This window comes from Heterodontus francisci, chromosome 27 (assembly GCF_036365525.1).
Source record: "Heterodontus francisci isolate sHetFra1 chromosome 27, sHetFra1.hap1, whole genome shotgun sequence".
NCBI lineage: Eukaryota > Metazoa > Chordata > Chondrichthyes > Heterodontiformes > Heterodontidae > Heterodontus > Heterodontus francisci.
The window spans coordinates 43,851,328-43,876,073 of NC_090397.1; the positions used below are offsets into that span (position 1 = coordinate 43,851,328).

The window sequence follows — 24,746 nt, forward strand, 5'->3', positions numbered from 1 at the left end:
AGGGGTCCCTCTCAGCCTTCACCTGGCCTTAACGTAACAGGGTTTAATTTTAAACACACCATGTTTTTACCGCCCCCTTGGTAAATCCTTGTTCACCTCTTTCCAATTATAAGGCAAAGAAACCAGCACAAACAGGTTTTCTTAGGTTTAAAGAACAAAAGTTTAAATTTATTAAACTTGAACTTAAACTCTAATTCGGTTGATGCCTATGGATACACGATGCGCCCACGCTAGCATGTATACGCGATACACACGTGCAAATAGAGACAGAAAAGAGAAGAAAAAATAAAGTGAAAAGTTTGAGGCAATATCTGAAGAGTTTTTGTTATGGTTCTTCAAGCTCACTGTAGAGTCCTTGATTGTAGGTAGATCTTGCTTTTTTTGGGGGCCCAGTATCCTCCTTAAACCTTGTTCGCTGTAGGAGACTTTTCTCTCTTGGGGTTCATGTGTCTTCATTGGATTCAGAGGCTTGTGAGAAAGAGATGGGAGCAGACAGGAGATATCTTCTCAATCCAGAAGCAAACAGTCTTCCTGAGTTCAAACTGTACAATTCAGTAAACCCCAGGTTGCCAAGCAGGTTAGTCATGTGACTAACTGGTCTGACCACGTCTTGGATTGTATCACCTTAGCAGTCTCTGGAATGCACCTCTTACACACAATAACTGGTGATCAAGGTCCATTATGGGTTGAATGTGTCAGGGAATGGTCTTTTGTCCTTCCAATCACCATCTGTTAATATGCAAATGTCTTTTCCATCCACGGCTGATCTGTTTAACAAGTCCTTTCTTCACTCCAGCAACAGTTTAAAATCAATGTTCATGACCAAATTAATGTGCCTCATTCTTGGCAGGTGGGGACCTAGCATGATGCTTACCGAACCACAGATAGTTATGCCACAGAAACCCAGCAGACTTCCACTTGATGGCATAGCTGTTGGGGAGGGCCAGCCTGTAATAATCAGTTGGCGAAGTACTCCTCAAAGAAAAGGACTTTATTTGTAGCTTCTGGAGTATTAGTTACCAAGATTGGGAAAAGAACCTTCTCTGAGGTTACAAACAGGTTGCTTTCCGTGTGACTAAATTTGACTGTTGATTAGTTGTAGGAACCTGTGCTGCACCCAGATTGGTGGTTTTGAGTGGGAAAATAAGGTATTAATCTCTACAGCATGGTCAGATCATTTACTCTAACCTGGCCTGTTCAGCTTTCTCATAAAAGATAGATTTAATTCAGGCAGAAGTAGACCAAGAGACTTTTGGAGGTGAACAAATGACATTGTTAAAGCAAATTTATAACTGCTTATTTATGTCATGATCTCACAGCATGCATGTATGAGGCTGCCATCATGTACTTTATCTGTAAATGTTGAATATAGCTTGGTCCTTTACATCTCTGAACACTGACTATCCCAATAATGATTGGATAATTTATAGGATCCATCTGAAGACAGCAAAAGATCTACTTCAAATGTATGAAATTATATTTGCATTCTTTCACTGCCAATTTTCAGTATTTTATGCCACACTTAAGAGTACATTAAGCTTACCAGAAATAGTTTTCTTTGTAACCTCTATACAAGTGTTATAACAAATTCACCATTAGTGTTGAAAATATTTAGTATTTAGTGATAGTCATTAAAAGGTGACCAGTAGATTCCCAGCACTGCCCAGTGTGTAAATTCATATGTGGTGAAATACTAATCTATACATGCCAGAATGTCCCAAGTTTTATTCTCAGTCTGTGCTGAGTTAGCTCATTGCAGTGAGGCAATCATTTGGGACATGACAGTTGATCTCAGTTGAGGCAGTGGTTTAGTGGTATTGTCACTGGACTAGTAAACCAGAAACCCAGGGTATTGCTCTGGGGACATGGGTTCAAATCCCAGCACAGCAGAAGGTGGAATTTGAATTCAATTAATAAATCTGGAATTAAAAAGCTAGTCTAATGATGGCCATGAAACCTTTGTCGATTGTTGTAAAAACCCATCTGGTTCACTAATGTCCTTTAGGGAAGGAAATCTGCTGTCCTTACCTGGTCTGGCCTACATGTGACTCCAGACCCACAGCAATGTGGTTGACTCTTATGTGCCCTCTGAAATGGCCTAGCAAACCACTCAGTTAGGGCAATTAGGCAATAAATGCTGGCCTGGCCAGCGACGCCCACATCCCATGAATGAATTTTTTAAAAACCTTGGCTACCAAGGGGAAAAATAAGCCAAGGTTCCTGCTCCTGGAAAGTGTGCTTTTGTGTGGACATCCCTGGAGGTCAGCTGTAATGCCTTCCATTACTAACTGGTCTGCTCACACATTCTAGGCTCATAAGCAAAGAGTGGTTAATTGGGCAAAGTAGCAGAAAGTTGCTATCCTCTTGGAACCATTCCTTAGCAAGAGTCATTCCCTAAAGGAGAGAGAAAAGTTGCTTAAAAATGGCTGAACAATTTATTTAATGATATAATACATATATAGTGATGTGTGATGAAAAATAGTGCGTGAAATTAAATTCGTCATCACCTCAGTTAGTATTTACATTTCTCAAGAGCTTTATTGAGTAGAGTGAGTCCTGGAGAAGTTTGCATCAGTTGCTCGAGATGAGATGTTGTGACTGCTTTAACTTTATAATTAAAAACTGTCTGTTAATTGAAATTTTATATAATGTATGTGTTTGTGAAATATAACTTATTCTTCCCATGTCTATTTTATTATTCCTTATGAATTATTCCTTGGCGGATACATTCATCAACAGTACAGTGGTTCAGTATTAAACTAGAGATAAAGCAGTTAATTTGTTCTGCATATACTCTCAAAAATTGAAATATGTTTCATGAAGTGAGCAGGAAATATCGAGAAATTTGTTTGCTTGGCTTATTTGATACCAACTGTCAGGCTTATAAAATGACCTATCATATTTGATTGCCACATCTGGAGTCTATTGTGCTTGAATTCTTCACAAAATCACAATTCTGGATTAAGAAAGCCATTGAGCCCATTTTAGTTCATCTATTCAGAAAGACCGAAGGCCCCCACATTGCAGCATCCAATTGTTACTTATATTTGTCAGCTTTGTACAACATTTATTAAGTATGATAACTCAAATTGATTTACTTTATGCTAAAGAAGGAAAACACAGGAACAAATGCAATTCCTTAACTTCATGTATTTTACTGAAGTTTTACCTTATTGTCCCATTTCATTCTCTCCCTCTAGGTGATGTGATTGTCTATATAAATGATATCTGTGTCCTTGGATATACTCATGCTGAAGTAGTCAAAATTTTCCAATCTGTCCCAATTGGTCAGTGTGTCAATCTTGTACTATGCCGTGGGTACCTTTTACCCTTTGATCCTGATGACCCAAACAACAGCATGGTGCCTCCTTTAACATTAGTGGACCGACAACCAGTCCAAGTAAATGGGCGAAATAATTATGACACGTATGTGGAGTTTGGTTCCCGGACCTCCCGCTCAGCACCAGACATCTCTGATCGACATCTACATTGCTTTAATCCAATACTTGCTGATGGCCAGATGGATGGAACATTATCAACAGTTCAGGAGGATAGCATCTCTATGGCCTCTTCAGGAACCACTCAGTCCGAATTCAAGACGATTGCTATTGTGAAAGGAGCACAGGGCTTTGGCTTTACCATAGCCGATAGTACCACAGGACAGCGAGTGAAACAAATCCTAGATATTCAAGGCTGTGGTGGCCTTAATGAAGGTGATCTAATCGTGGAGATTAATCAGCAAAATGTGCAGACCCTCAGCCATACCCAAGTAGTGGAGATTTTAAAGGAATGTTCAGTTGGAACTGAAATCAATTTGGTCATCCAGAGGAGTGGTAAGTTGGACTTTTCAAATTTACATTATTGTTAAAAATGGCAATAAAAAATTGGCCCAACAATCAGTGGAAACATTTTTTGTAGACCACTATTTAATAGGTCTTGTTGCTGAGATATTTAGCCATATACTGTACCTTGAATCATACTTAACAGTGGTGATTTAAATAAATGAAATTATCATGGCTGCATAATGCTGTCAATCTAAAATGAACATATTGGTCCAGATTTAGCATTGAGAATAACAGCGAGGCTAACAATACTCTCTGTTATTATGGAGCAAATCGCACAGCAACTTCTGAACTGCTCACTTGTGCAGTGAAGCCTGGAAATCTAGAAGCTGTGGTCTGAGTTACCCTGCTTCTCCAGAGGCTGTGCTATAGTAGTACCTCACCAATAGACTTGGCATTAAAATCCATTTAAGGGGGTGAAGTTGGTGTACCTACCCACTTAAACACAGCAGAAAAAGATAGGACTGGTACATTCAAGAGTAAGTGAACTTTTATTGGTGTGATCAGTCCTAATTACTGCCAAATAACTTCTCTGGCCCTGAAACTATGACTTTACAAGGGTGGTGTCTCATTCTTTCAGGATTTACTTAGTAGTGGAGATTTTAATTTTTTTTTACTTTCTGTCTCTTTTTATCTCTTTCTTTCTTAATCCCATATTACCTATCCTTTATTTCACTTTCTGTACCTGATTTAAATCTAATTTATAATTCTTGGTTTATACTTCCTGGTTTAGACTCTGCATGTCTCAGTGAGGATTCTTCAATCTGATTGGTTGAAAAGCCTTGCTGTTGCCTCCCGTGCTCACACAAGCCGCAGATCCCCTGTAGAGGGCCCTATACTGGATCAGACACCCAATGATAACGGGTCAGTGCTAAGAAACCTGCAAAACTCTGGGCAGCTGCCAGCTGAGTGAATGGCGCGCTTCGTTCCTTCACCACTGACCGCAAAATTTGGGCCATTATTTATGACTGGTTTAAGTTAGTTATTGTGCATTTTTCAGAAATGATATACAGATTAATTGTTCTACACAATATTGTCATCGTCTGATATTTGGCCTGGCAGATAGAACTCTTGTGATTGTTTCATTTTGAAAATAATTACGGAAAGTTATTATTAATATTCTGGCTATTATAGGTTTGTGTGCTCAATAGTATCCATAGTAACACAGTAGAATTGTTGGGATGTGGAAATATCTATCTTGTCTTGTGTGGATTCTAGAACTTGCAAACAATAGGCCCCTCAAATAATTAATTAATTAAACTATAGAAACAAAGCAGCATCTGCTTTCAGTTAGCATGTCATGTAAAGTACACTGGGATGAAAGATGACTTCATTCTGTGAATGCAATATGTATGTTCGAGCATGCACATTAAATGCTTTAATCTACTGTTCTGGCATCCTTACACAGGAATGAAATATGTACACTACTTACAAAGCAAGCAACTGTATCTTTTTCATCTCTCTGATTAATGTATCTGCTGAGTTTATTATTGTCTCCCCACGCATTAATTAAATTGTTGACAGATTAATCTAGCGAATGTTTGTAAAGGATTGGATGCAGTGAAAAACTGCTTTAAAACAAGTCAATTAAATAACCTCAACCTTTAAACTCATGGGAATACATACTAAGTTTATGTAACGCGCCCTCATAATTTAATTCTTCAGCTATGGCTCCATTCTAGTGATTCTGCATTGCATCTGCTATATCTGGTCAATATATCCTTTCTGAGGTGCAGTACCCAAAATAGAACACGCTACTCTCAGACTCTGATGAAGACTCTGTACAACTCAAACATAACTTCTTTCCCTTTATTCCAGTTCCCTTCATATTAAGGCCAAAATTCCGTTAGTTTCTTTGTACCTGTGCACCACCTTTTGGTGATTTTTGTGCCTGGACACCCAAATCCCTTTGCTCCGTCACAATTCCTAATCTCTCACCATTAAGAAGATGGGCTCTGATTTTCTTTCTTGGATCCAAGGTAGATGACCTCACACTTCCCTACATTGAATTCTATCTACTACAGTTTTGCTCTCTCATTTAATCTGTCTGTGTCCTTCTGTAACTTCCTGCTCTAATCAACACAACTTAATGTGCCTCTTCGCAGGAGGTGTAATACCTGCCCATTTACCTCCTCTCTCCTCACTATCCCAGGCCCCAAACACTCCTTTCAGGTGAAGCAGCAATTTACTTGTACTTCTTTCAATGTAGTATACTGTATTCGCTGCTCACAGTGTGGTCTCCTCTACATTGGGGAGACCAAGCGCAGACTGGGTGACCGCTTTGCGGAACATCTCCGCTCAGTCCACAAGCAGGACCCTGAGCTTCCGGTTGCTTGCCATTTCAACACTCCCCCCTGCTCTCATGCTCACATCTCTGTCCTGGGATTGCTGCAGTGTTCCAGTGAACATCAACGCAAGCTCGAGGAACAGCATCTCATCTACCGATTAGGCACACTACAGCCTGCCGGACTGAACATTGAGTTCAATAATTTCAGAGCATGACAGCCCCCCACTTTACTTTCATTTTTAGTCATTTTTAGTTATTTTTTCTTCCTTTTTTTTTTACATTCCTTTTTACATTTTTTACAATCTTTTTTTGCATTTATTTCATTTCATCTTAGTTTGTTCAGTTTGCTCACCCACTGTTTTTTTCAGGTTGTTTTTCTTCAGGTTTGCACTTGCTGCTGTTCAATATTCAGTATATTCACACCTAATCTGTACTAATGCTTTGTCTTTCAACACACCATTAACATATTGTTTGCCTTTGCTCCGTGACCTTTTGGTCAGCTATGTGGCCTGGTCCAATCTGCACCTTCTCCTTTGTTATCTCTTGCCCAACCCCCACCTCACTTGTTTATAATCTGTGACTTTTCTAATATTTGTCAGTTCCGAAGAAGGGTCACTGACCCGAAACGTTAACTCTGCTTCTCTTTCCACAGATGCTGCCAGACCTGCTGAGTGAATCCAGCATTTCTTGTTTTTGTTTCAGATTTCCAGCATCCGCAGTATTTTGCTTTTATATTAATGTGCCTCTTGTCATTTTTAATATCTCAATTTCTCCATTCACAACGATTTGATGTCACAATGATTAATTTCACTATTTAGTGCATGTTATTTCTTGTATAGGAAGTTTATATATTGCCATGCATTCTTGTATAATGTTTATAGTTTACAGGGGTGATGTGACTTCACTTGGAAGTTTGTATTTCACTATGTGGCATACATATAAACATACGAATTAGGAGCAGGAGTAGGCCACTCGGCCCCTAGAGCCTGCTCCGCCATTCAATAAGTTCATGACTCAACTGATTATTGCATATTCCCGCCTACCCCCGATAACCTTTCACCTTCTTGCTTATCCAGAATCTATCTATCTCTGCCTTAAAAATATTTAAAAACTCTGCTTCCACTGCCTTTTGAGGAAGAGAGTTCCAAAGACTCACGATCCTCATCTCTGTCTTAAGACGACCCCTTATTTTTAAACAGTGACCCCTCGTTCTAGATTCTCCCACAAGAGGAAACATTCTTTCCACATCCACCCTGTCAAGACCCCTCAGGATCCTATCTGTTTCATCAAGTCGCCGCTTACTCTTCTAAATTCCAGCGGATACAAGCCTAGCCTGTCCAATCTTTCCTCATAAAATAGCCCGCCCATTCCAGGTATTAGTCTAGTAAACCTTCTCTGAACTGTTTCCAGCGCATTTACATCCTTCCTTAAATAAGTGTTTGTAGCCATCTAAATCCATTTGATAATGGATCTGTTATTGGTTCTTCTGTAATTAGCACAAGGAGGCAGCGATGAAACAATTTTTCTGTTAGACTTGAAAAAGGTCACAATTTGGGAGTAAAATACGATGCCGTTACAAATCTAACAGGAGTCGCATTGTGACAAAAATATGTTTTTACATGTGCACCTGACAAATGGATTAAATATCATACTTTTGTTATTGTTTCTGTCATGAACACTAATAAGTACATCATAAAAACAGCTTTTTGTAGCTTATATTTCAACAAGACAATTTTCTTTTATGCATCTACTCTCCCAGCACTGAAGACAAGGGAAAGAAGACAAAATAATATTTTTTGAAATGGTCGAAAAATCACAAGTAATTGTTGCAGCTGCAGTCTAGCTAGTCTTTGACAAGAGTCCACAGTTCAAAAATGTTTCATGCTTGGAACTAATGGATTTGAATGGCCAAGGATAGCAAGTCTAGATGGAAATGACACCTTGTGTACAGAGTATGTAATAATGAGGCTGGGTTGAAGTTATGTATCTGCACTGAAAGTCTAGCATTGCCAATCAATGACCTGTACGTAATATGTAATTTCACAAAGTATGAACTCCCGTAGGTTGACTGACGAATGGACAGATTCAGGATCTGTCAAGAGCTCAGTCTGACAAACACTAGAAGCAAAAAACATTGTTCTTGCCAAGCATGATAAAAGTATAGAATCAATGCTACATGTTGTATCTATTATATGTTCCCACATAGCAGTTGGAAACTTACATTACAACACCATTTCAATGTTCTCTGGATTGTTGCAAAAAAAATTTTTGTTTATTTTCGCAACACTATTTTAAACTAAACTACATAAGCAACAACATAACAAGCTTAATGCACTTCTAATTATGTTTTTGATCTATTGAGCTAATTTATGACTTTTCTGTCACTTGGAGACTGCATGTTTCCTGCAGCTGCAGTCAATTAACTACAACATATACAAAGTGGCAAAACACTTTTTTCAAATTTATGTTTTCGTAAACTTACTTGCTACGTGAGGAAAATCTTTTGTATCCAATGGAACCTCCATTAACCATCATAATGGAGGCGATCGCCTGTCACCCCCAACCCCGATCCCCACTAGATATTGAAAAGTGGTAGATAATCAAGGATCCCTAAATTTTTGACATCCAGGTGTTGTAAAGAAATTATTTCGGTAGGTAATGAAGTGTAGTACAAATATCATCAATTGAATGCAATCTTTACTGTGAAGCAGAATAATGTCAGTAGAAGATTGATTTTAGTAAACTGTGCAATGAGGTAATGGCTTATGATGGTTTTACCTCATGAATATACTGGGAGACATTTTATCTCTTGAATATCCTGAGAACTAATCAGGAAATTGAAGAATTTTGAGTGTGAATAGCAAAGTTTTAATGCACATTCCAAATTAAATGGTTCCCCTTCCCATAATAGCTACTAGATTGCAAGTCATATGTTTTTATATGCCTTTTCATTTTGTGTTTGCAGTATCATATAGGCCTAAGCCAGGATTGTCTAACCTTTTCACGTGGGGGGGCCACATTACAATCTTTGTCTCGCATAAGGGGCCGGTGCGACAATTTCGGAAAGATAAAGGCATTAAAAATTGTTTTTTCTATTACTCAAAACAAGAACAAATGTACATTTTTGTGAAGAAGTTTCAAATAAGCAGACTAATTTATTGACTTACTTTCTATTCACTATGTTGGACACTGATTTAGAGAGATACCTGGCAATTCTTTGCTTGCACACATAGTCAATGTTTGCCCACACACTTCTTTTAGCAATACGGAGTACTGTGGATAAATGTCCATCTGTCAGGAGTGATCTCGATCACGCTCTCTCTGGCTCTCTCTCTATCTGTCTCTGTCTTCATCTCTCTCTCTCTCTTTGTTTCCCCCTCTCTGTTCCCCCCGTCCCCCCCCCCCTCGCTCTGCCCCCTCTCTCTCTCCCACCCCTCTCTCATCCCCCCTCTCTCTCTCACCCCCCCCTCTCTCTCTCCCCCCTCTCTCTCTCCCCCCCTCTCTCTCCCCCCTCTCTCTCCCCCCCTTTCTCTCCCCCCTCTCTCTCTCCCCCTCTCTCTCTCCCCCTCTCTCTCCCCCTTCTCGCACCCTCTCTCTCACCCCTCTCTCGCTCCCTCTCTCTCCCTCGCTCTCTCTCCCCCTCCCTCTCACCTTCTCTGCTCCTTTCTGTCTGTCCCTCTCTCTGTCCCTGTCTGTCCCTCTGTCTGTCCCTCTCTCTCCCCCCTCTCTCTCCACTTCTCTCTCTCCCCCCCTCCCCTCTCCCTCCTCCTCTACTCATCTCTCTCTGTCCCTCTCTCTCTCTGTCCCTCTCTCTCTCCCTCTCTGCCTCTCTATCCCCTTTCTCTTTCTGCCCCTCTCTCTGTCCCTCTCTCTCTCTGTCAGCCTCTCTCTCACTATCCTTCTCTCTCTCTGTCCCTCTCTCTATCCCCTCTCTCTCTCTGACAGTTGCAGAGAGTGGGAATGCTCAGCAGACAGTTGGTCAGTTTTTTGGAAAAAAAAGTCGGAAGCCACTGAAAAATCAGGAAGCTGACCAAAGTTCAGAAAGCACTGTTTCCGATGTCAGCACCTGTCAGCTGTGAAACTGACAGTGATTTATTTTTTTTAAAGCCAGTCTGAAAGAAGAAGACAAAGGGAAATTTCCCATCTCCAGTCACGGACCGCTGGCAAGGCTGAGGAATGGTCCTGGGTACAGTTTACATTCGCAGGCTGGATGGAAACCTGTGGTGGGCCGTATGTTGGACAACCCTAGTCAAAGCCTTGACCCAATCGTAGCACTTTAGCTTTTGAGTGAGAAGGTCATGGGTTCATGTCCCATGCCAAATTGGAGACTTGAGGACGTAATCTATGTTGGCATTTCAGTGTATTACTGTAAGAATGCTGCTCAGTTTCAGATGAAATGTGAAATCAAGGCCCCATCTGCACTGTCAAGTGGATGTAAAAGATCCCATTACACTATTCAAAGAAGTGCAAGTTCTCCTGGCGTCCTGGAAAACATTCCTTCATGAACCAGTGCCACTAAAACAAAAATAATCTCATTGATGGTTGTGAGGCTTTGATTTTTGCAAATTGACTATCGTGTTTCCTAGATTACAATGAGAATTACATTTCAAAAGGCTGTGAAAGGCATTATGTAGTTGCAAGTTCTTTTTTTGTTTTTCCTTAGAATGTGCAATGCCAGTAACATGGTATATTTATGAGGTGCAATAACATCTCCAAACCTGACTGTTCCAATACAGTTCTAGCTAGCTTTCAATTCTCTGCCCTCTCTAAACTTTAGCTCAGATCCTCTCCTGCACCAAATTCTGCTCTCCCACCACATTGTCCTTACTGATCTACATTAGTTCCTGATCCCCCAGCTTCAAAGTTAAAATCTCATCCCTGTGTTTTAATTCTTTCAGGGCCTCGCCACCCTCCCTATCTCTGTAACCTCCTCCAGCTCCACAGTTACCACCCAAACTTTCAGCTCCTCTGTCTCTGATCTCTTGTGCATCCCTTGCCTCCCTTAACCCCATCAGTGCTGGCCTTACCTTTTTGCCACCTAAGTCTTACTCTGAAATTCCCTCCTTATTTCTCTCTACCTCTCTGCCTCTTCTTAAAATTCTCCTTAAAACCCACCTCTTCAACCAAGCTTTTGATCGCCCGCACCTAATTAGGTGGAATTTTGTCTGGGCCTGTTTTTGGTACCTCTTTTCTGATTTTATTTGGGGTCTTCTTATTCCTGTTTTGATTTCTTTGATTTGAATGTTTCCTGCCCATTTAGCTGTGGTTTATTACGATTCTCTGTTTGATGTTTAAACCAATGAGGTTCAAATTTGACATAAAAGTGTGTAAGTGTGATACCAGGAGTATGAAGGATAATGCACTCACTAGGCAGAAAAGTTTTTGTACCAGCTGATCTTCCATGGCATTGCTCAGAGTGAGTTCGCCCTTTTATAACAATACTGATGTAATACCATGTAACACTCAATGTGTTATCATTAGGGTTACTGATTTACAGTGACAGAATAAATCCAATTGTATTTTCATCAAACAGTATTATGGAATTTTTACCTGTGTTTTGAGAATCAAATTCTACAAATCTGTCCAATTTTCTATGAAGAACTATGGGCTGAATTTTCAGGTCCCACTGGGGTGGGAACAGAGGCAGGCAGGAAATGTAAATACCGGCACTGCCGGTATGCCAGTTTCCCAACGCCATTCCCAGTGCCAGCAGGTTTCACCAGGGTGGTGGGAAGGCGGCCCCAAGATCCGTCCCCGATCCATGAACATTATTAAAGAGCTTGTTAAGGGAATGTTCTGATATTTGACAGAACTGAACGGGCTGCAGGATTGTCTGTGGCAGACCAGGTGAGTGGAGGCGGATGCACAGTGGGGAGCCAGTCAAGGGAATTAAAAGGCCCCATAAGACAGTGAACGACGCAGTCGGGGACTTGAGCATTGGGAAATAGGTACCATTGGGAGAGTGGGCAGTAAGCACTCGACAATGAAGGGGGTCATCAGCCACCTGGCATCACGGGGGCAAAGCTGCCAAACACAGTTGGGGGAGGGCCACCAGAGCACAAAGAAGACAACGACTGGCAGTGGGGTGCATGACTCTCAGATTTCGCATCCAGTGGCGATGAGGTGTAAGACTCTCTGCAGGAAGGGTAGAGCCCTGGGCATCAGGAGGGCAGAAGAGAGGGACAACGGGCAGGAAGGCAATAGAGGCCATGCCCTCAGCATAGGATCTACTGGAAAAGAAGGAGCTACCTTTGAGATGACCAAGAACCAGTGCTGCAGGAGACTGCAACTCTCTAGGGAGATGGGCACAGAGATTCGTGCCCTCATCGCCAAAGACCTCACATCTCGCAGAACTGCTCGCCATGCCCTGCCAGTAACTGTGACTTCTTCGCTTCTGGCTCTTTCCAAAGATCAGCTGCGGACCTTGGTGGCATTTTGCACACCACTGGATCGCACAGGTCACTGATGCCCTATTTGCGAGAACTGGACAGTACAATCAATTCCAGACAGATGCAGCCTCGCAGGCACAGACAGCAGTGGATTTTGCCCCCATTGGTGGATTCCCCAGTTGCGGGGCATCATCAATTGCACCCATGTGGCCATCAAGGCACCAATTGACCATCCAGTGAGATTCATCAACAGGAAGGGCCTCCACTCCCTCAACATTCAACTGATCTGCAACCATAACAAGAGCTTTCTCTATGTGTGCACTTGTTTTCCTGGCAGCTGCCATGACTCCTTCATTCACCTCCTGCCCAGGCTGTTGCAGCTCTTCGCTCCACCGCCCTCCCCCCCACCCCCAACCACCCCGAACCCTCCCGCAAACTCCGTGGATGCTTTCTAGGGGACAAGGGATATCCCTTGAAGAGATGCCTACACACCCCTCTATGAGAGCCTAAGGCCAAGGCACAGAGGCGATGAAACTTAAGCCATCTGCTCACTAGGACAGCCATTGAGCATGCCATCGGGCTTCGGAAGATGTGGCTCTGGTGCCTAGGCCAGTCAGGTGGTGTCTGCAATACACTTCTGCAAGGGTCTCGCTCATTGTGGTGGTCTGCTGCGCTCTCCATAACATGGCCCTCCAGAGAGGTGTACATCTTGAAGAGGGTGAGGCTCATGAGAGGAAGAGGAGGAGCAGTGGTTGTAAGAGGAGGAGGAGGCGGAGGGAGAAGATCCAGAACAGCAAGGTGCCCCAGCTGCATAGGGTGGCCGGGCCCAGTGCAGGGCTTGAGGATCTCATCAGGTTTGTTTCGAGTGATCTCCTCTGAATGACATGGTATGGAACTCGCTCTGAACTGCCTGTGCTAACACTTCCTTTGAAGACACAGAACATGTAAACCCTTACTGCCAATGAAGGATGCACATCTCCTGGAGGTTTCACCATCACTGTTCCTCACCTTCATCACTTCGCACCTCTTTTCCTGTCCTGCCATTAATAAACGGAGACTTACCTGTCTGGCTTTAAGTGTCAATATTTACAATTTGATAGGTTGCTCATAAAGGAAACAGTGCACAGTTACAGGTAGAAGATACCCCAGTGACCCACTCAATGGAGGCAGCCTGCTTACTTGTCGCTGTCTGTGGCTGAGATGCACGTGGCGATCATCTTCGTCGTGGAGGTGTCTGTGGCAGCTTCTACAGAGGCTGTTGCAGCTGAATCATTGTGGGGACAGCCTCCATCACTGGGCCCTGCTGCACAGATGCTCCCTCTGAGCCAGGGGAGGCAAAGATGATGGCGCCCAGTGAGGGATTGCACCTTCATCCTCCTCGGTGACATCCTCTCAGCCTTTGGCTGGCGCTCTGTATGGCTGGAGCAAGGCACCAGCTAGGGCACAACTGACATCCACTCCAGTCTGTGCTGGATAGTGTGTCATGTATCCTATGTGCATCAGTGCGCATCTCAGTAGAGGAGTTTATGTGCTCAAAGCCCTGAGCCAGTGTGGCCCACATGAGCTGGCTGGGCTCCTTCATTCTTTTCCCATGACACTGCACTGCCTCAGAGAACTCAGACATGTGGGAGCACATCTGTTGCTGCTGGTCTAGTTAGAGCCTCCTTTCCTGCCCTGCATCTCTGCTCAGCTGAGCTGGGATGTGTCTGTTCTCCCTTCTCCAAGGGGGACTGCCCACAGCTGCCTCTGCCTTTAGCATCTCCTCCTGCACACTAGTGCTTTGCTCATCACCCAGTGCCACCCTATCTAACTTCACATGAGGTCCCACGGAAGTGACTGTATCTGCGCTGGTGGGGAGGTGTGCTTGTAAGGTGTGATGGTGCTTCTTCTGAGCTCTGCTGCTGCTGCACTTGGCCTGGGGAGGGTGAGGGAGTTGGTTTCCTTGCCTCAATATCTGCACCTGGCGAGACAAAAGAAAAGATCATAAGAACGAGCCATGGAGAGCAGAAACCCCTACACCGCTGAGGCTTCCCACTGCAACTCAGTGTTCATTATGCTGTCAAATGGGGTGGAGTGCAATGCTCCCCCTGAATGAACGCATAACACTCTTTACCATCTCCACCATGGATGTCCATGTCTGACCACCTCATTGTCTGCGACCCTGGTGGCTACCAAGGTTCCCCTCTCCATGGCTGTGATCGCGTGAAGGTATAGGGAACCCCTCCACCAGTCTGGGCCCTCTTGCAGGCATTATGAGCCTGTTTCTCCTGCAAGGACAAAAGAGAGAGACAAGGCTCTGCTTTCCTCTTTGGCCAATGCTAGCTGCTCCTATTCATTAGAAACTGCATGTTTTAGTGCTGGAAGGTCCTCAGCAGCACTATGGCTCTGGGTCAGTAAGTGCCCTGGGCGCACACCCCTCCCATGTACAGGCGCAGCATCTGGCCTCTGGCACCTCAGCTGGTGTGCCCACTGGAAGGTGAATACCAGAGGCCTGTCCTGAGGGTTGGGAGTTGCACTCACCTTGCCAGAGGGTATCAGGGCATTAAACCTCTTCTGACTCTGGATCCAATTTCTGCGCAGCACATTCCTTCTGCTGACTATGTCACCTATCTCCATCCAGGCCTGTTTTGTCTGGGTGGATGGCCTCCTCCTGCCACCCTTTAGGAAAAGGACCTCCCTTCTCTCCCCTATAGCCTCCAGGAGGACCTCCAGGTCCACATCAGCGAATCATGGGGCTGTCCTAAGACATTCCAAATATCTCTGAATGTATGATTTTACAAATAGACGATACATCAGTGAAATGGCAGCCACATTAGTGGTCTGTTTAAATCAGGTCCTAATTGGCCCCCAAACCTGTCTCCAGGTCAGTTAAGGTGGTGTCCCCGTGAAACTAAGGGCCAGTGACTGCTTTCCCCTAGGGGTGGGTGCAGAACCCAGAAACAGTCCTGACTTCCCTTTCCCGCCCCCAGAGGGAAAATCCTGCCTTATGAATCAGTAGCATTTATTATTATGTATTTCTTTACATAAGTACTCAATTTTTTCATTCTCCTGTTTTTAAAGTTCAGGCTACACAAGACGATTGTAGGCAATATGCACCAGGTTGGAAGCAGCTACCTGGAATTGAGCAATACTGAGGAAAGGGAGATAATGCCTGGGGATTGGCAGAACTGGGGTGGGTATCCTGGAGTCTAATAGGACTGCAATGGGGGATTTTAGCTTTTTTCAACTGAGAATTCTGGCATTTAGAAGCATCAGAGAAATGGGGTCCTGAGGTTAAGTATCAGTTGGGAGACTGAAAACAGGATTTAACAGAATTGGTGGGGTGAATTTGTGATTTCCCTGACTGGGAGAATCCTATTATCTGGCAGGACAGTGATAGGAACATTGTATTGTCTGGCAATATTGAGGAGGGAAAGATATAAAAAGAGCAAATATAAAGCTTTTATTTTCCAGAGGTGTGGAGCACGCATCTTGGCAGAACGCAGAAGGTCATTGACCCTCTGGTGACACAGTACCCAGCTCTGTGGGGTGACCCCACAGCTGCTGACCTCCTCAGTGACCTCCATCCAGGCTCTCTTGGTCAAGCAGGAGGACTTCTTCTCGCCATCACTGGGGAAGAGGACCACCTGCCTTTCCCTTGCAACCAGATTCTCTGGAGGGAGGCCACTAAACCATGGGGTCACCCTGTGCCTTGGCTTGGCCATCCTGCGGGGTCCGCCCAGGGGGTGGGGGAGGGTTCAGAGTCAATGCAAAACGGTTCACAGTTTTTAGTAGCTATCAGCAAATGGGTGCAAGGAAGCAATGCAAGCAGGACTGGCAGGGCTTTAAATATGGTGCGAGCACCTGCTCCAGAGTCATCTGATGCTGTATTTGGCATCTCGCCTTCCATCCTGTCACGTGATTGGGGTACCCCACTCCTCCATTATGCAAAATGGCCACCTACGTGACAAAGGGGACCAGCGCCCATTTCCGCGTATGCCGCCGGGACCTGTGGTGGGCTCACTAAATTCCGCCCTTGAACTCAGATCCCATACAATTAAGATGTACGGAAGGGACCAGTTTGAATGTGACATAAAGGATGAATGAGAGTGGGCATGTTTGCAGGTGGCTCAACATTTAATTATTCGAAATTCTGTCTCAGCTGGCAGTTTATTGTAACTTGTTCCATCGTATTATTGTCAGTCATGTTTCTCAGATGAAAGCAGTGATGCGAGCAGTTTGTTGCTTTCCTTAAGTGACTAATGTGGCAGGAATTCCACAACAATCACAGCTTTTGCACTTAAATTGATCAACTTCATCTAAATATGTATCTACATATGCATATATACAGAATTTTAAATAATTTAGCCTCTGGAGAATTTTAGATTGCTTTCATTTATATAACTATTAAAAATTCTAATAAGACTTGACAGCCCAGTAAGCTTTGCAAGGATAATTGCACGTCATTCCCTGTAATTAGGTCTCTCATTAGTTCAACAGAGTATCTCTTTTCCTATTCAGTCTTTATGTTCAATCAGCTTCCAAAGTCATACTATTTCTGCAGCATTAAAATGTTCATCCTCCACACCAGTTGGTGTGTCTTCAAATTAAAGTGATGCAGCCTCAGTTTTGAAGCATACAGTACACTGAGTTTTTTAATTTATAGTTTTCAGATTTGACTAATTTTGTGACGAGAGCTCTTCTATTTCCATTCACGTACCTCTTACTAACCTCATCAATTTGCATTTATCCACATTAAATGATACCTGCTATTGGTCAGCCCAACCTCCTGATGTTATTTTCAATGCCCACTAACTGCTTGTTATCACCAGAAAACTTAGACACCTTCATTTCCATCTCCACTTCAAAATAATTTCTATACATGGTGAACATTAGCAGCATCCCACCATTGTCTAATTCCACGTTGATTCAGTCCCAATTTACAAACACCCTTACTTTGTCTGATTCAGGCAATTTTTAAACTACTTCAGAAGCTTCTCCTTCCTTATTCCTTAACTTCCAACTTTGTGGACCAGTCTTTTATGTGGCATTTTGTCAAAGACATTGTTAAAATCTAAATTATATAATAAAATACTGGAAATGCAAAGCAGGTCTGTCAGCACCTATAAAGAGAAACGACTTAATCAAGTTAGGTAGCATGATTTGCCCTTGACAGTTTTGTGCAGGCTTTCTTTTTTAATTAATCCACATTTGCTCAAGTGACTCTTAATTTTGTCACAGATTATCGTTTCTAAAAGCTTCCCACCACCGAGGTTATACTGACTGGCCTGTAGTAAAGGGTTTACTGTTTAAATGCCTATAGATTCTATTTTATGTTCCCTTTTATATTGGCTGCCAGTCTCCAAGTCCCCAAGGACACATTGTACGGCGAGCTCGCCACTGGTATCAGACCCACCGGCCGTCCATATCTCCGCTTTAAAGACGTCTGCAAACGCGACATGAAGTCCTGTGACATTGATCACAAGTCGTGGGAGTCAGTTGCCAGCGATCGCCAGAGCTGGCGGACAGCCATAAAGACGGGCTAAAGAGTGGCGAGTCGAAGAGACTTAGCAGTTGGCAGGAAAAAAGACAGAAGAGCAAGGGGAGAGCCAACTGTGTAACAGCTCCGACAACCAATTTTTTCTGCAGCACCTGTGGAAGAGTCTGTCACTCTAGTATTGGCCTTTATAGCCACTCCAGGCGCTGCTCCACAAATCACTGACCACCTCCAGGCGCTTACTCATTGTCTCCCGAGACAAGGAGGCCAAAGAAGAAGAGTCTCTTCTCATACTCTGTCTTTCCTGCTCCTTTTTTTTTTGCTTCCTCTCTAAATTTATTGTAATTAGCCCGATTCTCATTTGTATTATCAACCTGACATCTGTCATACTCACTTTTTTCCTGCTTCATCTTACTCTCTATCTCTTTTGTCATTCAGGGACCTCTGGCTTTGTTTGTCCTCCCGTTCCCCTTGTGGGAATGTACCTCGACTGTACCTGAATTATCTCCTCTTTAAAGGCAGCCCATTGTTAAATTACAGTTTTGCCTGCAAATATTTGGGCCAGATCTGTTCTCACCCCATAGAAATTGGCCCTCCCCCAGTTAATTATTTTTATTCAGTATCGCTCTTTGACCTTTTCCATAGATAACCTAAACCTTATGATACAAATGATCACTGTCCCATAAATGTTCCTCTCCTGACACTTGATTCACTTGTCCCACCTCATGCCCCAGAACCAGTTGCAGTAATGCCTCCTTTCTCATTAGAATGGAAATAGTCTCCTGAACACACTTAAGAAACTCTTCCCCCTCTCTGCCCTTTACACTATTACTAAACCAGTCTATATTAAAATTATTGAAGTCCCCCATTATAGCTACTCTATAATGTTTGCACCTCTCTGTAATTTCCTTGCAAATTTGTTCCTCTATATCTTTTGCACAAGGTGGAGGCCTGTAGAATACACCCAGTAGTGTAATGGTATCTCTATTGTTTCTTAGCTCAAACCAATAGATTCTGTCCCTGACCCTTCTTGGACATCCTCTTTCTCCAGCACTGTAATATTATCCTTAATCAATACTGCAACCCCTTCTCCTTTCTTTAGAGTCATTTACAGCACAGAAGGAAGGCATCTGGCCCATTGAGTCCATGCCTGCTCTCTGCAGAGCAATCCTGTCAGTCCGACTCCCCCACTCGTTTCCCATAGCCCTGCAAGTTTACTTCCTTCAAGTGTCCATCCAATTTCCTTTGAAATCATTGATTGTTTCCTTTTCCACCATCCTCGTGGGCAGAGAGTTATTTCCCTATCTTTCCTGAACCCATGTATCCTGGAAGATTTAGTACACGGTCCTGCCCTCTTTTGAGCCAGATCTCCGTTATCGCCACAACATCATGCTGCCAAGTGGTACCTGCACCTGCAGTTCACCAACCTTATTTACCACACTCAGTGCATTCACATACATGCCTTATTGCATTCCCTCTTACTATGACCCCCACTTAATACCATACTATTTCCTACTCTAGTGCTATCTGTCTCTCCCAATTCTTTATGCACCTTGCTTTTCCTCTTTGATGTTACCTCCTGGTTCCCATCCCCCTGCCAAGTTAGTTTAAACCCTGCACAATAGCACTAGCAAACCACCCTGCAAGGATGTTGTTCCCGGCTCTGTTCAGGTGCAACCCGTTTGGCCTGTACGGGTCCCATCTCCCCCAGAACTGGTTCCAATGTCCCAGGAATCTAAAGCCCTCCCCCTTGTGCCATCTTCCAGCCCACGCATTCATCTGCTCTATCCTCCTATTTCTATACTCCCCAGTGCATGCTACTGGGAATATTCTGAAGATTACTTCCTCTGAGGTCCTGCTTGCTAGTTTCTTTCCTAGCTGCCTAAAATCTGTCTGCAGGACCTCATCCCTTTATCTATATCGCTGGTACCAATATATACCACGACTGCTGGCTGTTCATCCTCTCCCCCACCACCCCCCCCCCCCCCACCCCGCCCCACTGCAGAGTGTTCTGCAGCTGCTCAGTGACATCTTTGACCCTGGCACCAGAGAGGCAACATACCATCCTGTCTGTTCCCCTAACTATAAAATCCCCTATCACTATTGCTTTCCCAATCTTCCTCCTGCCCCCTGTACAGCTGAACCAGCTGTGGTGCTGTGGACTTGACTCTGGCTGCGCTCCTCAGAACTGAATACTGGTTGAAGAGGGAAATGCACTCTGGGGTCTCCTGTACTACCTGCCTGGACCTCTTTGACTTCCCGGTGGTCACCCATTTCCTCTTTGCCTGCACACCCTTAAGCTGTGAGGTGACCACATCCAGAAACGTGCTATCCATGAAACTCTCAACCTTGTGGATGCATCACAGGGACACCAGCTGTCACTGAAGCTCCGAAACCCAGAGCTCAAGCTGTTCCAGCTGACAACAATTCCTGCACATATGGTTGTCCAGGACATGAGAATTACCCTGGAGTTCCCACATGGAACATGATGTGCATTCCACAGGACTGTGATGCTCTGCCATGCCTCTATTTATTAGCCTATTAACTGATTTATCAGAAGTAAACTTAATATTTAACTAAAGTAACTAAAGAATCACCAGCTACTCAGCAATCAGCTACTTCCCTTGTGCTGACATCACCTTATTGGGAGCTAACTTAAGTGTTTTACTTGACTTTTATTATCATTTACTAATGATATGAAAACGTCATATAATGACGTAATATAATTTCCTGCAACTTTTTCAAATGTTGCTAGACACAAGGAAATTCCAAGCTGATCATGTAAAGTCTTATTAGTTTTTTGTAACACTCAGCTCTGTCAAGCTGCAAAATTGTTGCTATCAGCTGAGACCTTTAGCATTGATATCTAAATAAAACAATTCCTTGTAGTTAGCCACCTCAATCTCAGAGTTTTTCTTTTTCTTCTTTGATCTTTTGCAGGTTTTTTCTCACCCTGGAAGAGTTCAAAACAAGTAAGTGCTGTCTTTGGTCTCAGCAAATGTACTGATGCTACTTCTAAAATGATCAAGTTTTTATTGTTGAATGTAACTAGAAATATTGTTGTGCTTAAGGGGTAAACAATTGTGTCCAGCTAAAAAAGGTGACTGACATAAAATGTTGTTCCTAAACTGCCTCTAACTAGCGGATTCAAAACATGCAAACACAATAATAAGAAATAACTAAGAAATACCCTTTTGTGTACAAACTTCTCCTTTTGTAACAATTAGGATTATATTGGTTCCTGCACATTATCTCCAGTCAATCTATTTCATGGCTACTGCCAATGTCATTCTGAAACAAGCCTCTAAGAGTTACATGAGAATGGCAGCTCCGGAGCCGCATGTGGCCCTTTAACATCTCATTTGCGTCTCCCAACCTTTTCCAGTTGGATCACATTAACATGAAAAATGCCTAAAAAAAAAATTAAGTCAAGAAAGGTAAGAACCGTGTTTTTATTGTGGGGATAAAAGGCTAATCATTGTGCTACACTTTACGGTTTCAAATGATTATTTTAACAAAAAACATCATTCTGCTCTAAATAAACCTGTTGATTGGTATAGCTACACCATGGTTATAGATTATGTCTTTAGTTCAAGGAAGAGGTTTTATGGTTGCTACCATTGTTGTTTCTAATATAGGTGAGATGATAAATTATTCTGAATGTGCTATTAGAAGCTGTTTTTATCACAAGAATCAATAGTTGAAAAAATTGTCTTAATTCTACGCATCTTAAGTTATAGTTTGTTTTAAAGATGACTTTACTGACAAAATTAAAGTGTAAAAAAAAGTCAAATGCGATAATTCAGAGTTAGGTCTATTTTAGTTTCAATGTTTTTTTCGATTGATACATAAATTTGATATTTGTATTTTATTATATATGGAAATTATGCATTCTACCAGAGACTCTTGGCAATTTGCCAAGTATTTGGTTTAGAAATGCCAAAGTTTCATCTCTGTCTCCCAGTAGTTTTTATTTTTGGCAGATGTTTTAAAAAGGCTCTTCAGGTAAAAAAAGGTTGCTGACCTCTGGATTAGGCAATGGCTGTCCTTCCCATTTTCTCAAAAGCAAAATACTACGGATGCTCGAAATCTGTGGGGAAAAAAATCAGAAAATGCTAAAAATACTCTGCAGGTCAGGCAGCATCTGTGGAGAGAAAACAAAGTTAACATTTCAGGTTGATGACCTTTCATCAGAACTGGAAAAAGAGATTTAATAGGTTTAAACAAGAACAGAGGCAGGGAAAGGGGAGAGGGAGGAAAGACAAAAGGCAAGGTCTATGATAGCGTGAAAGGCAAAAAAGATTAAATAATGAAAGGGATGATGGTGCAATGCAAAAGGGGATGGTAATGGGACAAGTAAAGAAACAAAAGATTAGTCTAGTGGCGATATAAATGGCAATGGTAGAACTGTAACCAACAGTTACTGTTTGAAAAAAATGGAAGCGGTGGTTATGATCTGAAATTGTTGAACTCAGCTGCTTCATCAATGACCTTCCTTCAATCATAAGGTCAGAAGTGGGATGTTCGCTGATGATTGCACAATGTTCAGCACCATTCGCAACTCCTCAGATACTGAAGCAGTCCGTGTAGAAATGCAGCAAGACTTGAGCAATATCCAGGCTTGGGCTGATAGGTGGCAAGTAACATTCACGCTACACAATGACTATCTCCAACAAGAGAAAATCTAACCATCTCCCCTTGACATTCAACGGCATTACCATTGCTGAATCCCCCACTATCAACATCCTAGGGGTTACCATTGACCAGAAACTGAACTGGAGTAGCCATATAAATACCATGGCTACAAGGGCAGGTCAAAGGCCAGGAATCCTGCTGCGAGTAACACACCTCCTGACTCCCCAAAGCCTGTCCACCATCTACCAAGCACATATCAGGAGTGTGATGGAATACTCTCCACTTGCCTGGATGGGTGCAGCTCCAACAACACTCAAGAAGCTCGACACTATCCAGGACAAAGAAGCCCGCTTGATTGGCACCCCATCCAAAAACATTCACTCCCTCCACCACCGACGCACAGTGGCAGCAGTGTGTACCATCTACAAGATGCACTGCAGCAACGCACCAAGGCTCCTTAGACAGCACCTTCCAAACCTGCGGCCTCTACCAATTAGAAGGACAAGGGCAGCAAATGCATGGGAACACCACCACCTGCAAGTTCCCCTCCAAGTCACACACCATCCTGACTTGGAACTATATCGCCATTCCTTCACTGAGGCTGGATCAAAATCCTGGAACTCCCTTCCTAACAGCACTGTGGGTGTACCTACCCCACATGGACTGAAGCGGTTCAAGAAGGCAGCTCACCACCATCTTCTCAAGGGCAATTAGGGATGGGCAATAAATGCTGGCCTGGCCAGCGACGCCCACATCCCACGAATGAATAAAAAAACTGAAAGTGTCGTGAGAAGGGGAGGGGTGTGTTGACCTTGATTGAAGAGTGGACGGTCCCTTTGGAATGCTGAGAGGGAAGGGAAGATATATTTTGTGATGGTATGCTGGAAGTGGCAGAAATGCTAGAGGATAATCAATTGAATATGGAGGCTGGTAGAGTGGAAGGTGAAGACAAGGGGAACCGTATCATGTATCTGTGAGGGAGGGGAAGAGGTGAGAGCAGAATTGCGGGAAAAGGAACAGACAGAGCTGAAGGACACAGCAAATCAAGTGATTTTTAAGATTTCCATCTGCAAGGCCTTCAACAGCACACCCTGTGGAGAAGCGGGGAATCACTGGCAGCAACTCTGGATTTCTGCATTTAACTGCACGTGTTGCTATCTGCAAAGGTTGCTCTCAGTTTCACAGAGGAATGACGGCGAGCACTGACAGTTGTGGCATCATTACCACTGCAATTGTGTTTTTGTGTGATGTCGATAGAAAAATTAATCCATTAAAAATAAAAATTATGGTACAATATTAAAGATAAATGTTGTGCCTAAAATGAAGCATTAATACAAGGTTTTACTTAGAGATGCTTCATATTAATCAGCGATATAGTAGCAGTGAGCCTAAAATTTCATCTTTAAAAAATTTCAATGGTAAGTTACTGAAGTATGCCATGAAAGGTACAATTCTAAGTATTTTTAAAAAGTGGATTGCTTAACTTTAATCGGCAACTTTTCTGTTTTGAGTTATCTAGAGAAAGTAGCTTGCATTTTTTTATATTATCTTGTACGGTTACAGAAAGAAGATGGTGTGTTCTTTTGAATGTTCAATACTTCTGTTTACAATAAATCTTGTTCTCGTTCATGCAGTGAATCCTGTAAAATCTTAAGAGTGCAGATCCTGTATTATCCATTTCCTAATTCTCCATAGGCAGCTATATGTGCACAAAAATGCTTTTACTGGTGCATTTTATTTATAGACTGCTAGAGAACCTAGTACTTTGGGTATGCTGAGTCTAATGAGTCTCATGTAGCATTAGCTTCAAATGCAATTCATTCAGAAAGGAATGTGTTTGAAGCTTTTTCTGAAAGATTTGACACCAACCTAAACTATCCCTTTTTAAATATTTAATTTTATAACGATAAGTAAGGTGGTAAAATAATCACTGATCAATTCAAATAGGTTTTAGATCCAATTGCACAGTGCTTGCTGGTGCCAAAAATCACTTGCAACCCAATCAAATCTCTGAAAATATGCCATTGTCACTGTTTCATCATTCTGAGAGCTGAGATATAAACTCCCTGTTAAAATTACATGGTCAGCAAAAAGGTTAGTTGCCATTATTTATTACC

At 42.8% G+C, this 24,746-nt stretch overlaps 1 protein-coding gene across 20 annotated transcripts in view; it reads left to right on the forward strand.

The window, feature by feature from the left end:
* The window catches only part of magi2a (membrane associated guanylate kinase, WW and PDZ domain containing 2a), an 899,048-nt gene that overhangs the window by 778,635 nt on the left and 95,667 nt on the right, over positions 1-24,746 (forward strand). For all 20 annotated transcript variants that reach the window (XM_068059206.1, XM_068059207.1, XM_068059208.1 and 17 more), the window contains 2 exons: positions 3,201-3,833; positions 20,935-20,966. In XM_068059206.1, the coding sequence (XP_067915307.1) occupies positions 3,201-3,833; positions 20,935-20,966 (665 nt within the window). The remainder of the gene's footprint in view (positions 1-3,200; positions 3,834-20,934; positions 20,967-24,746) is intronic.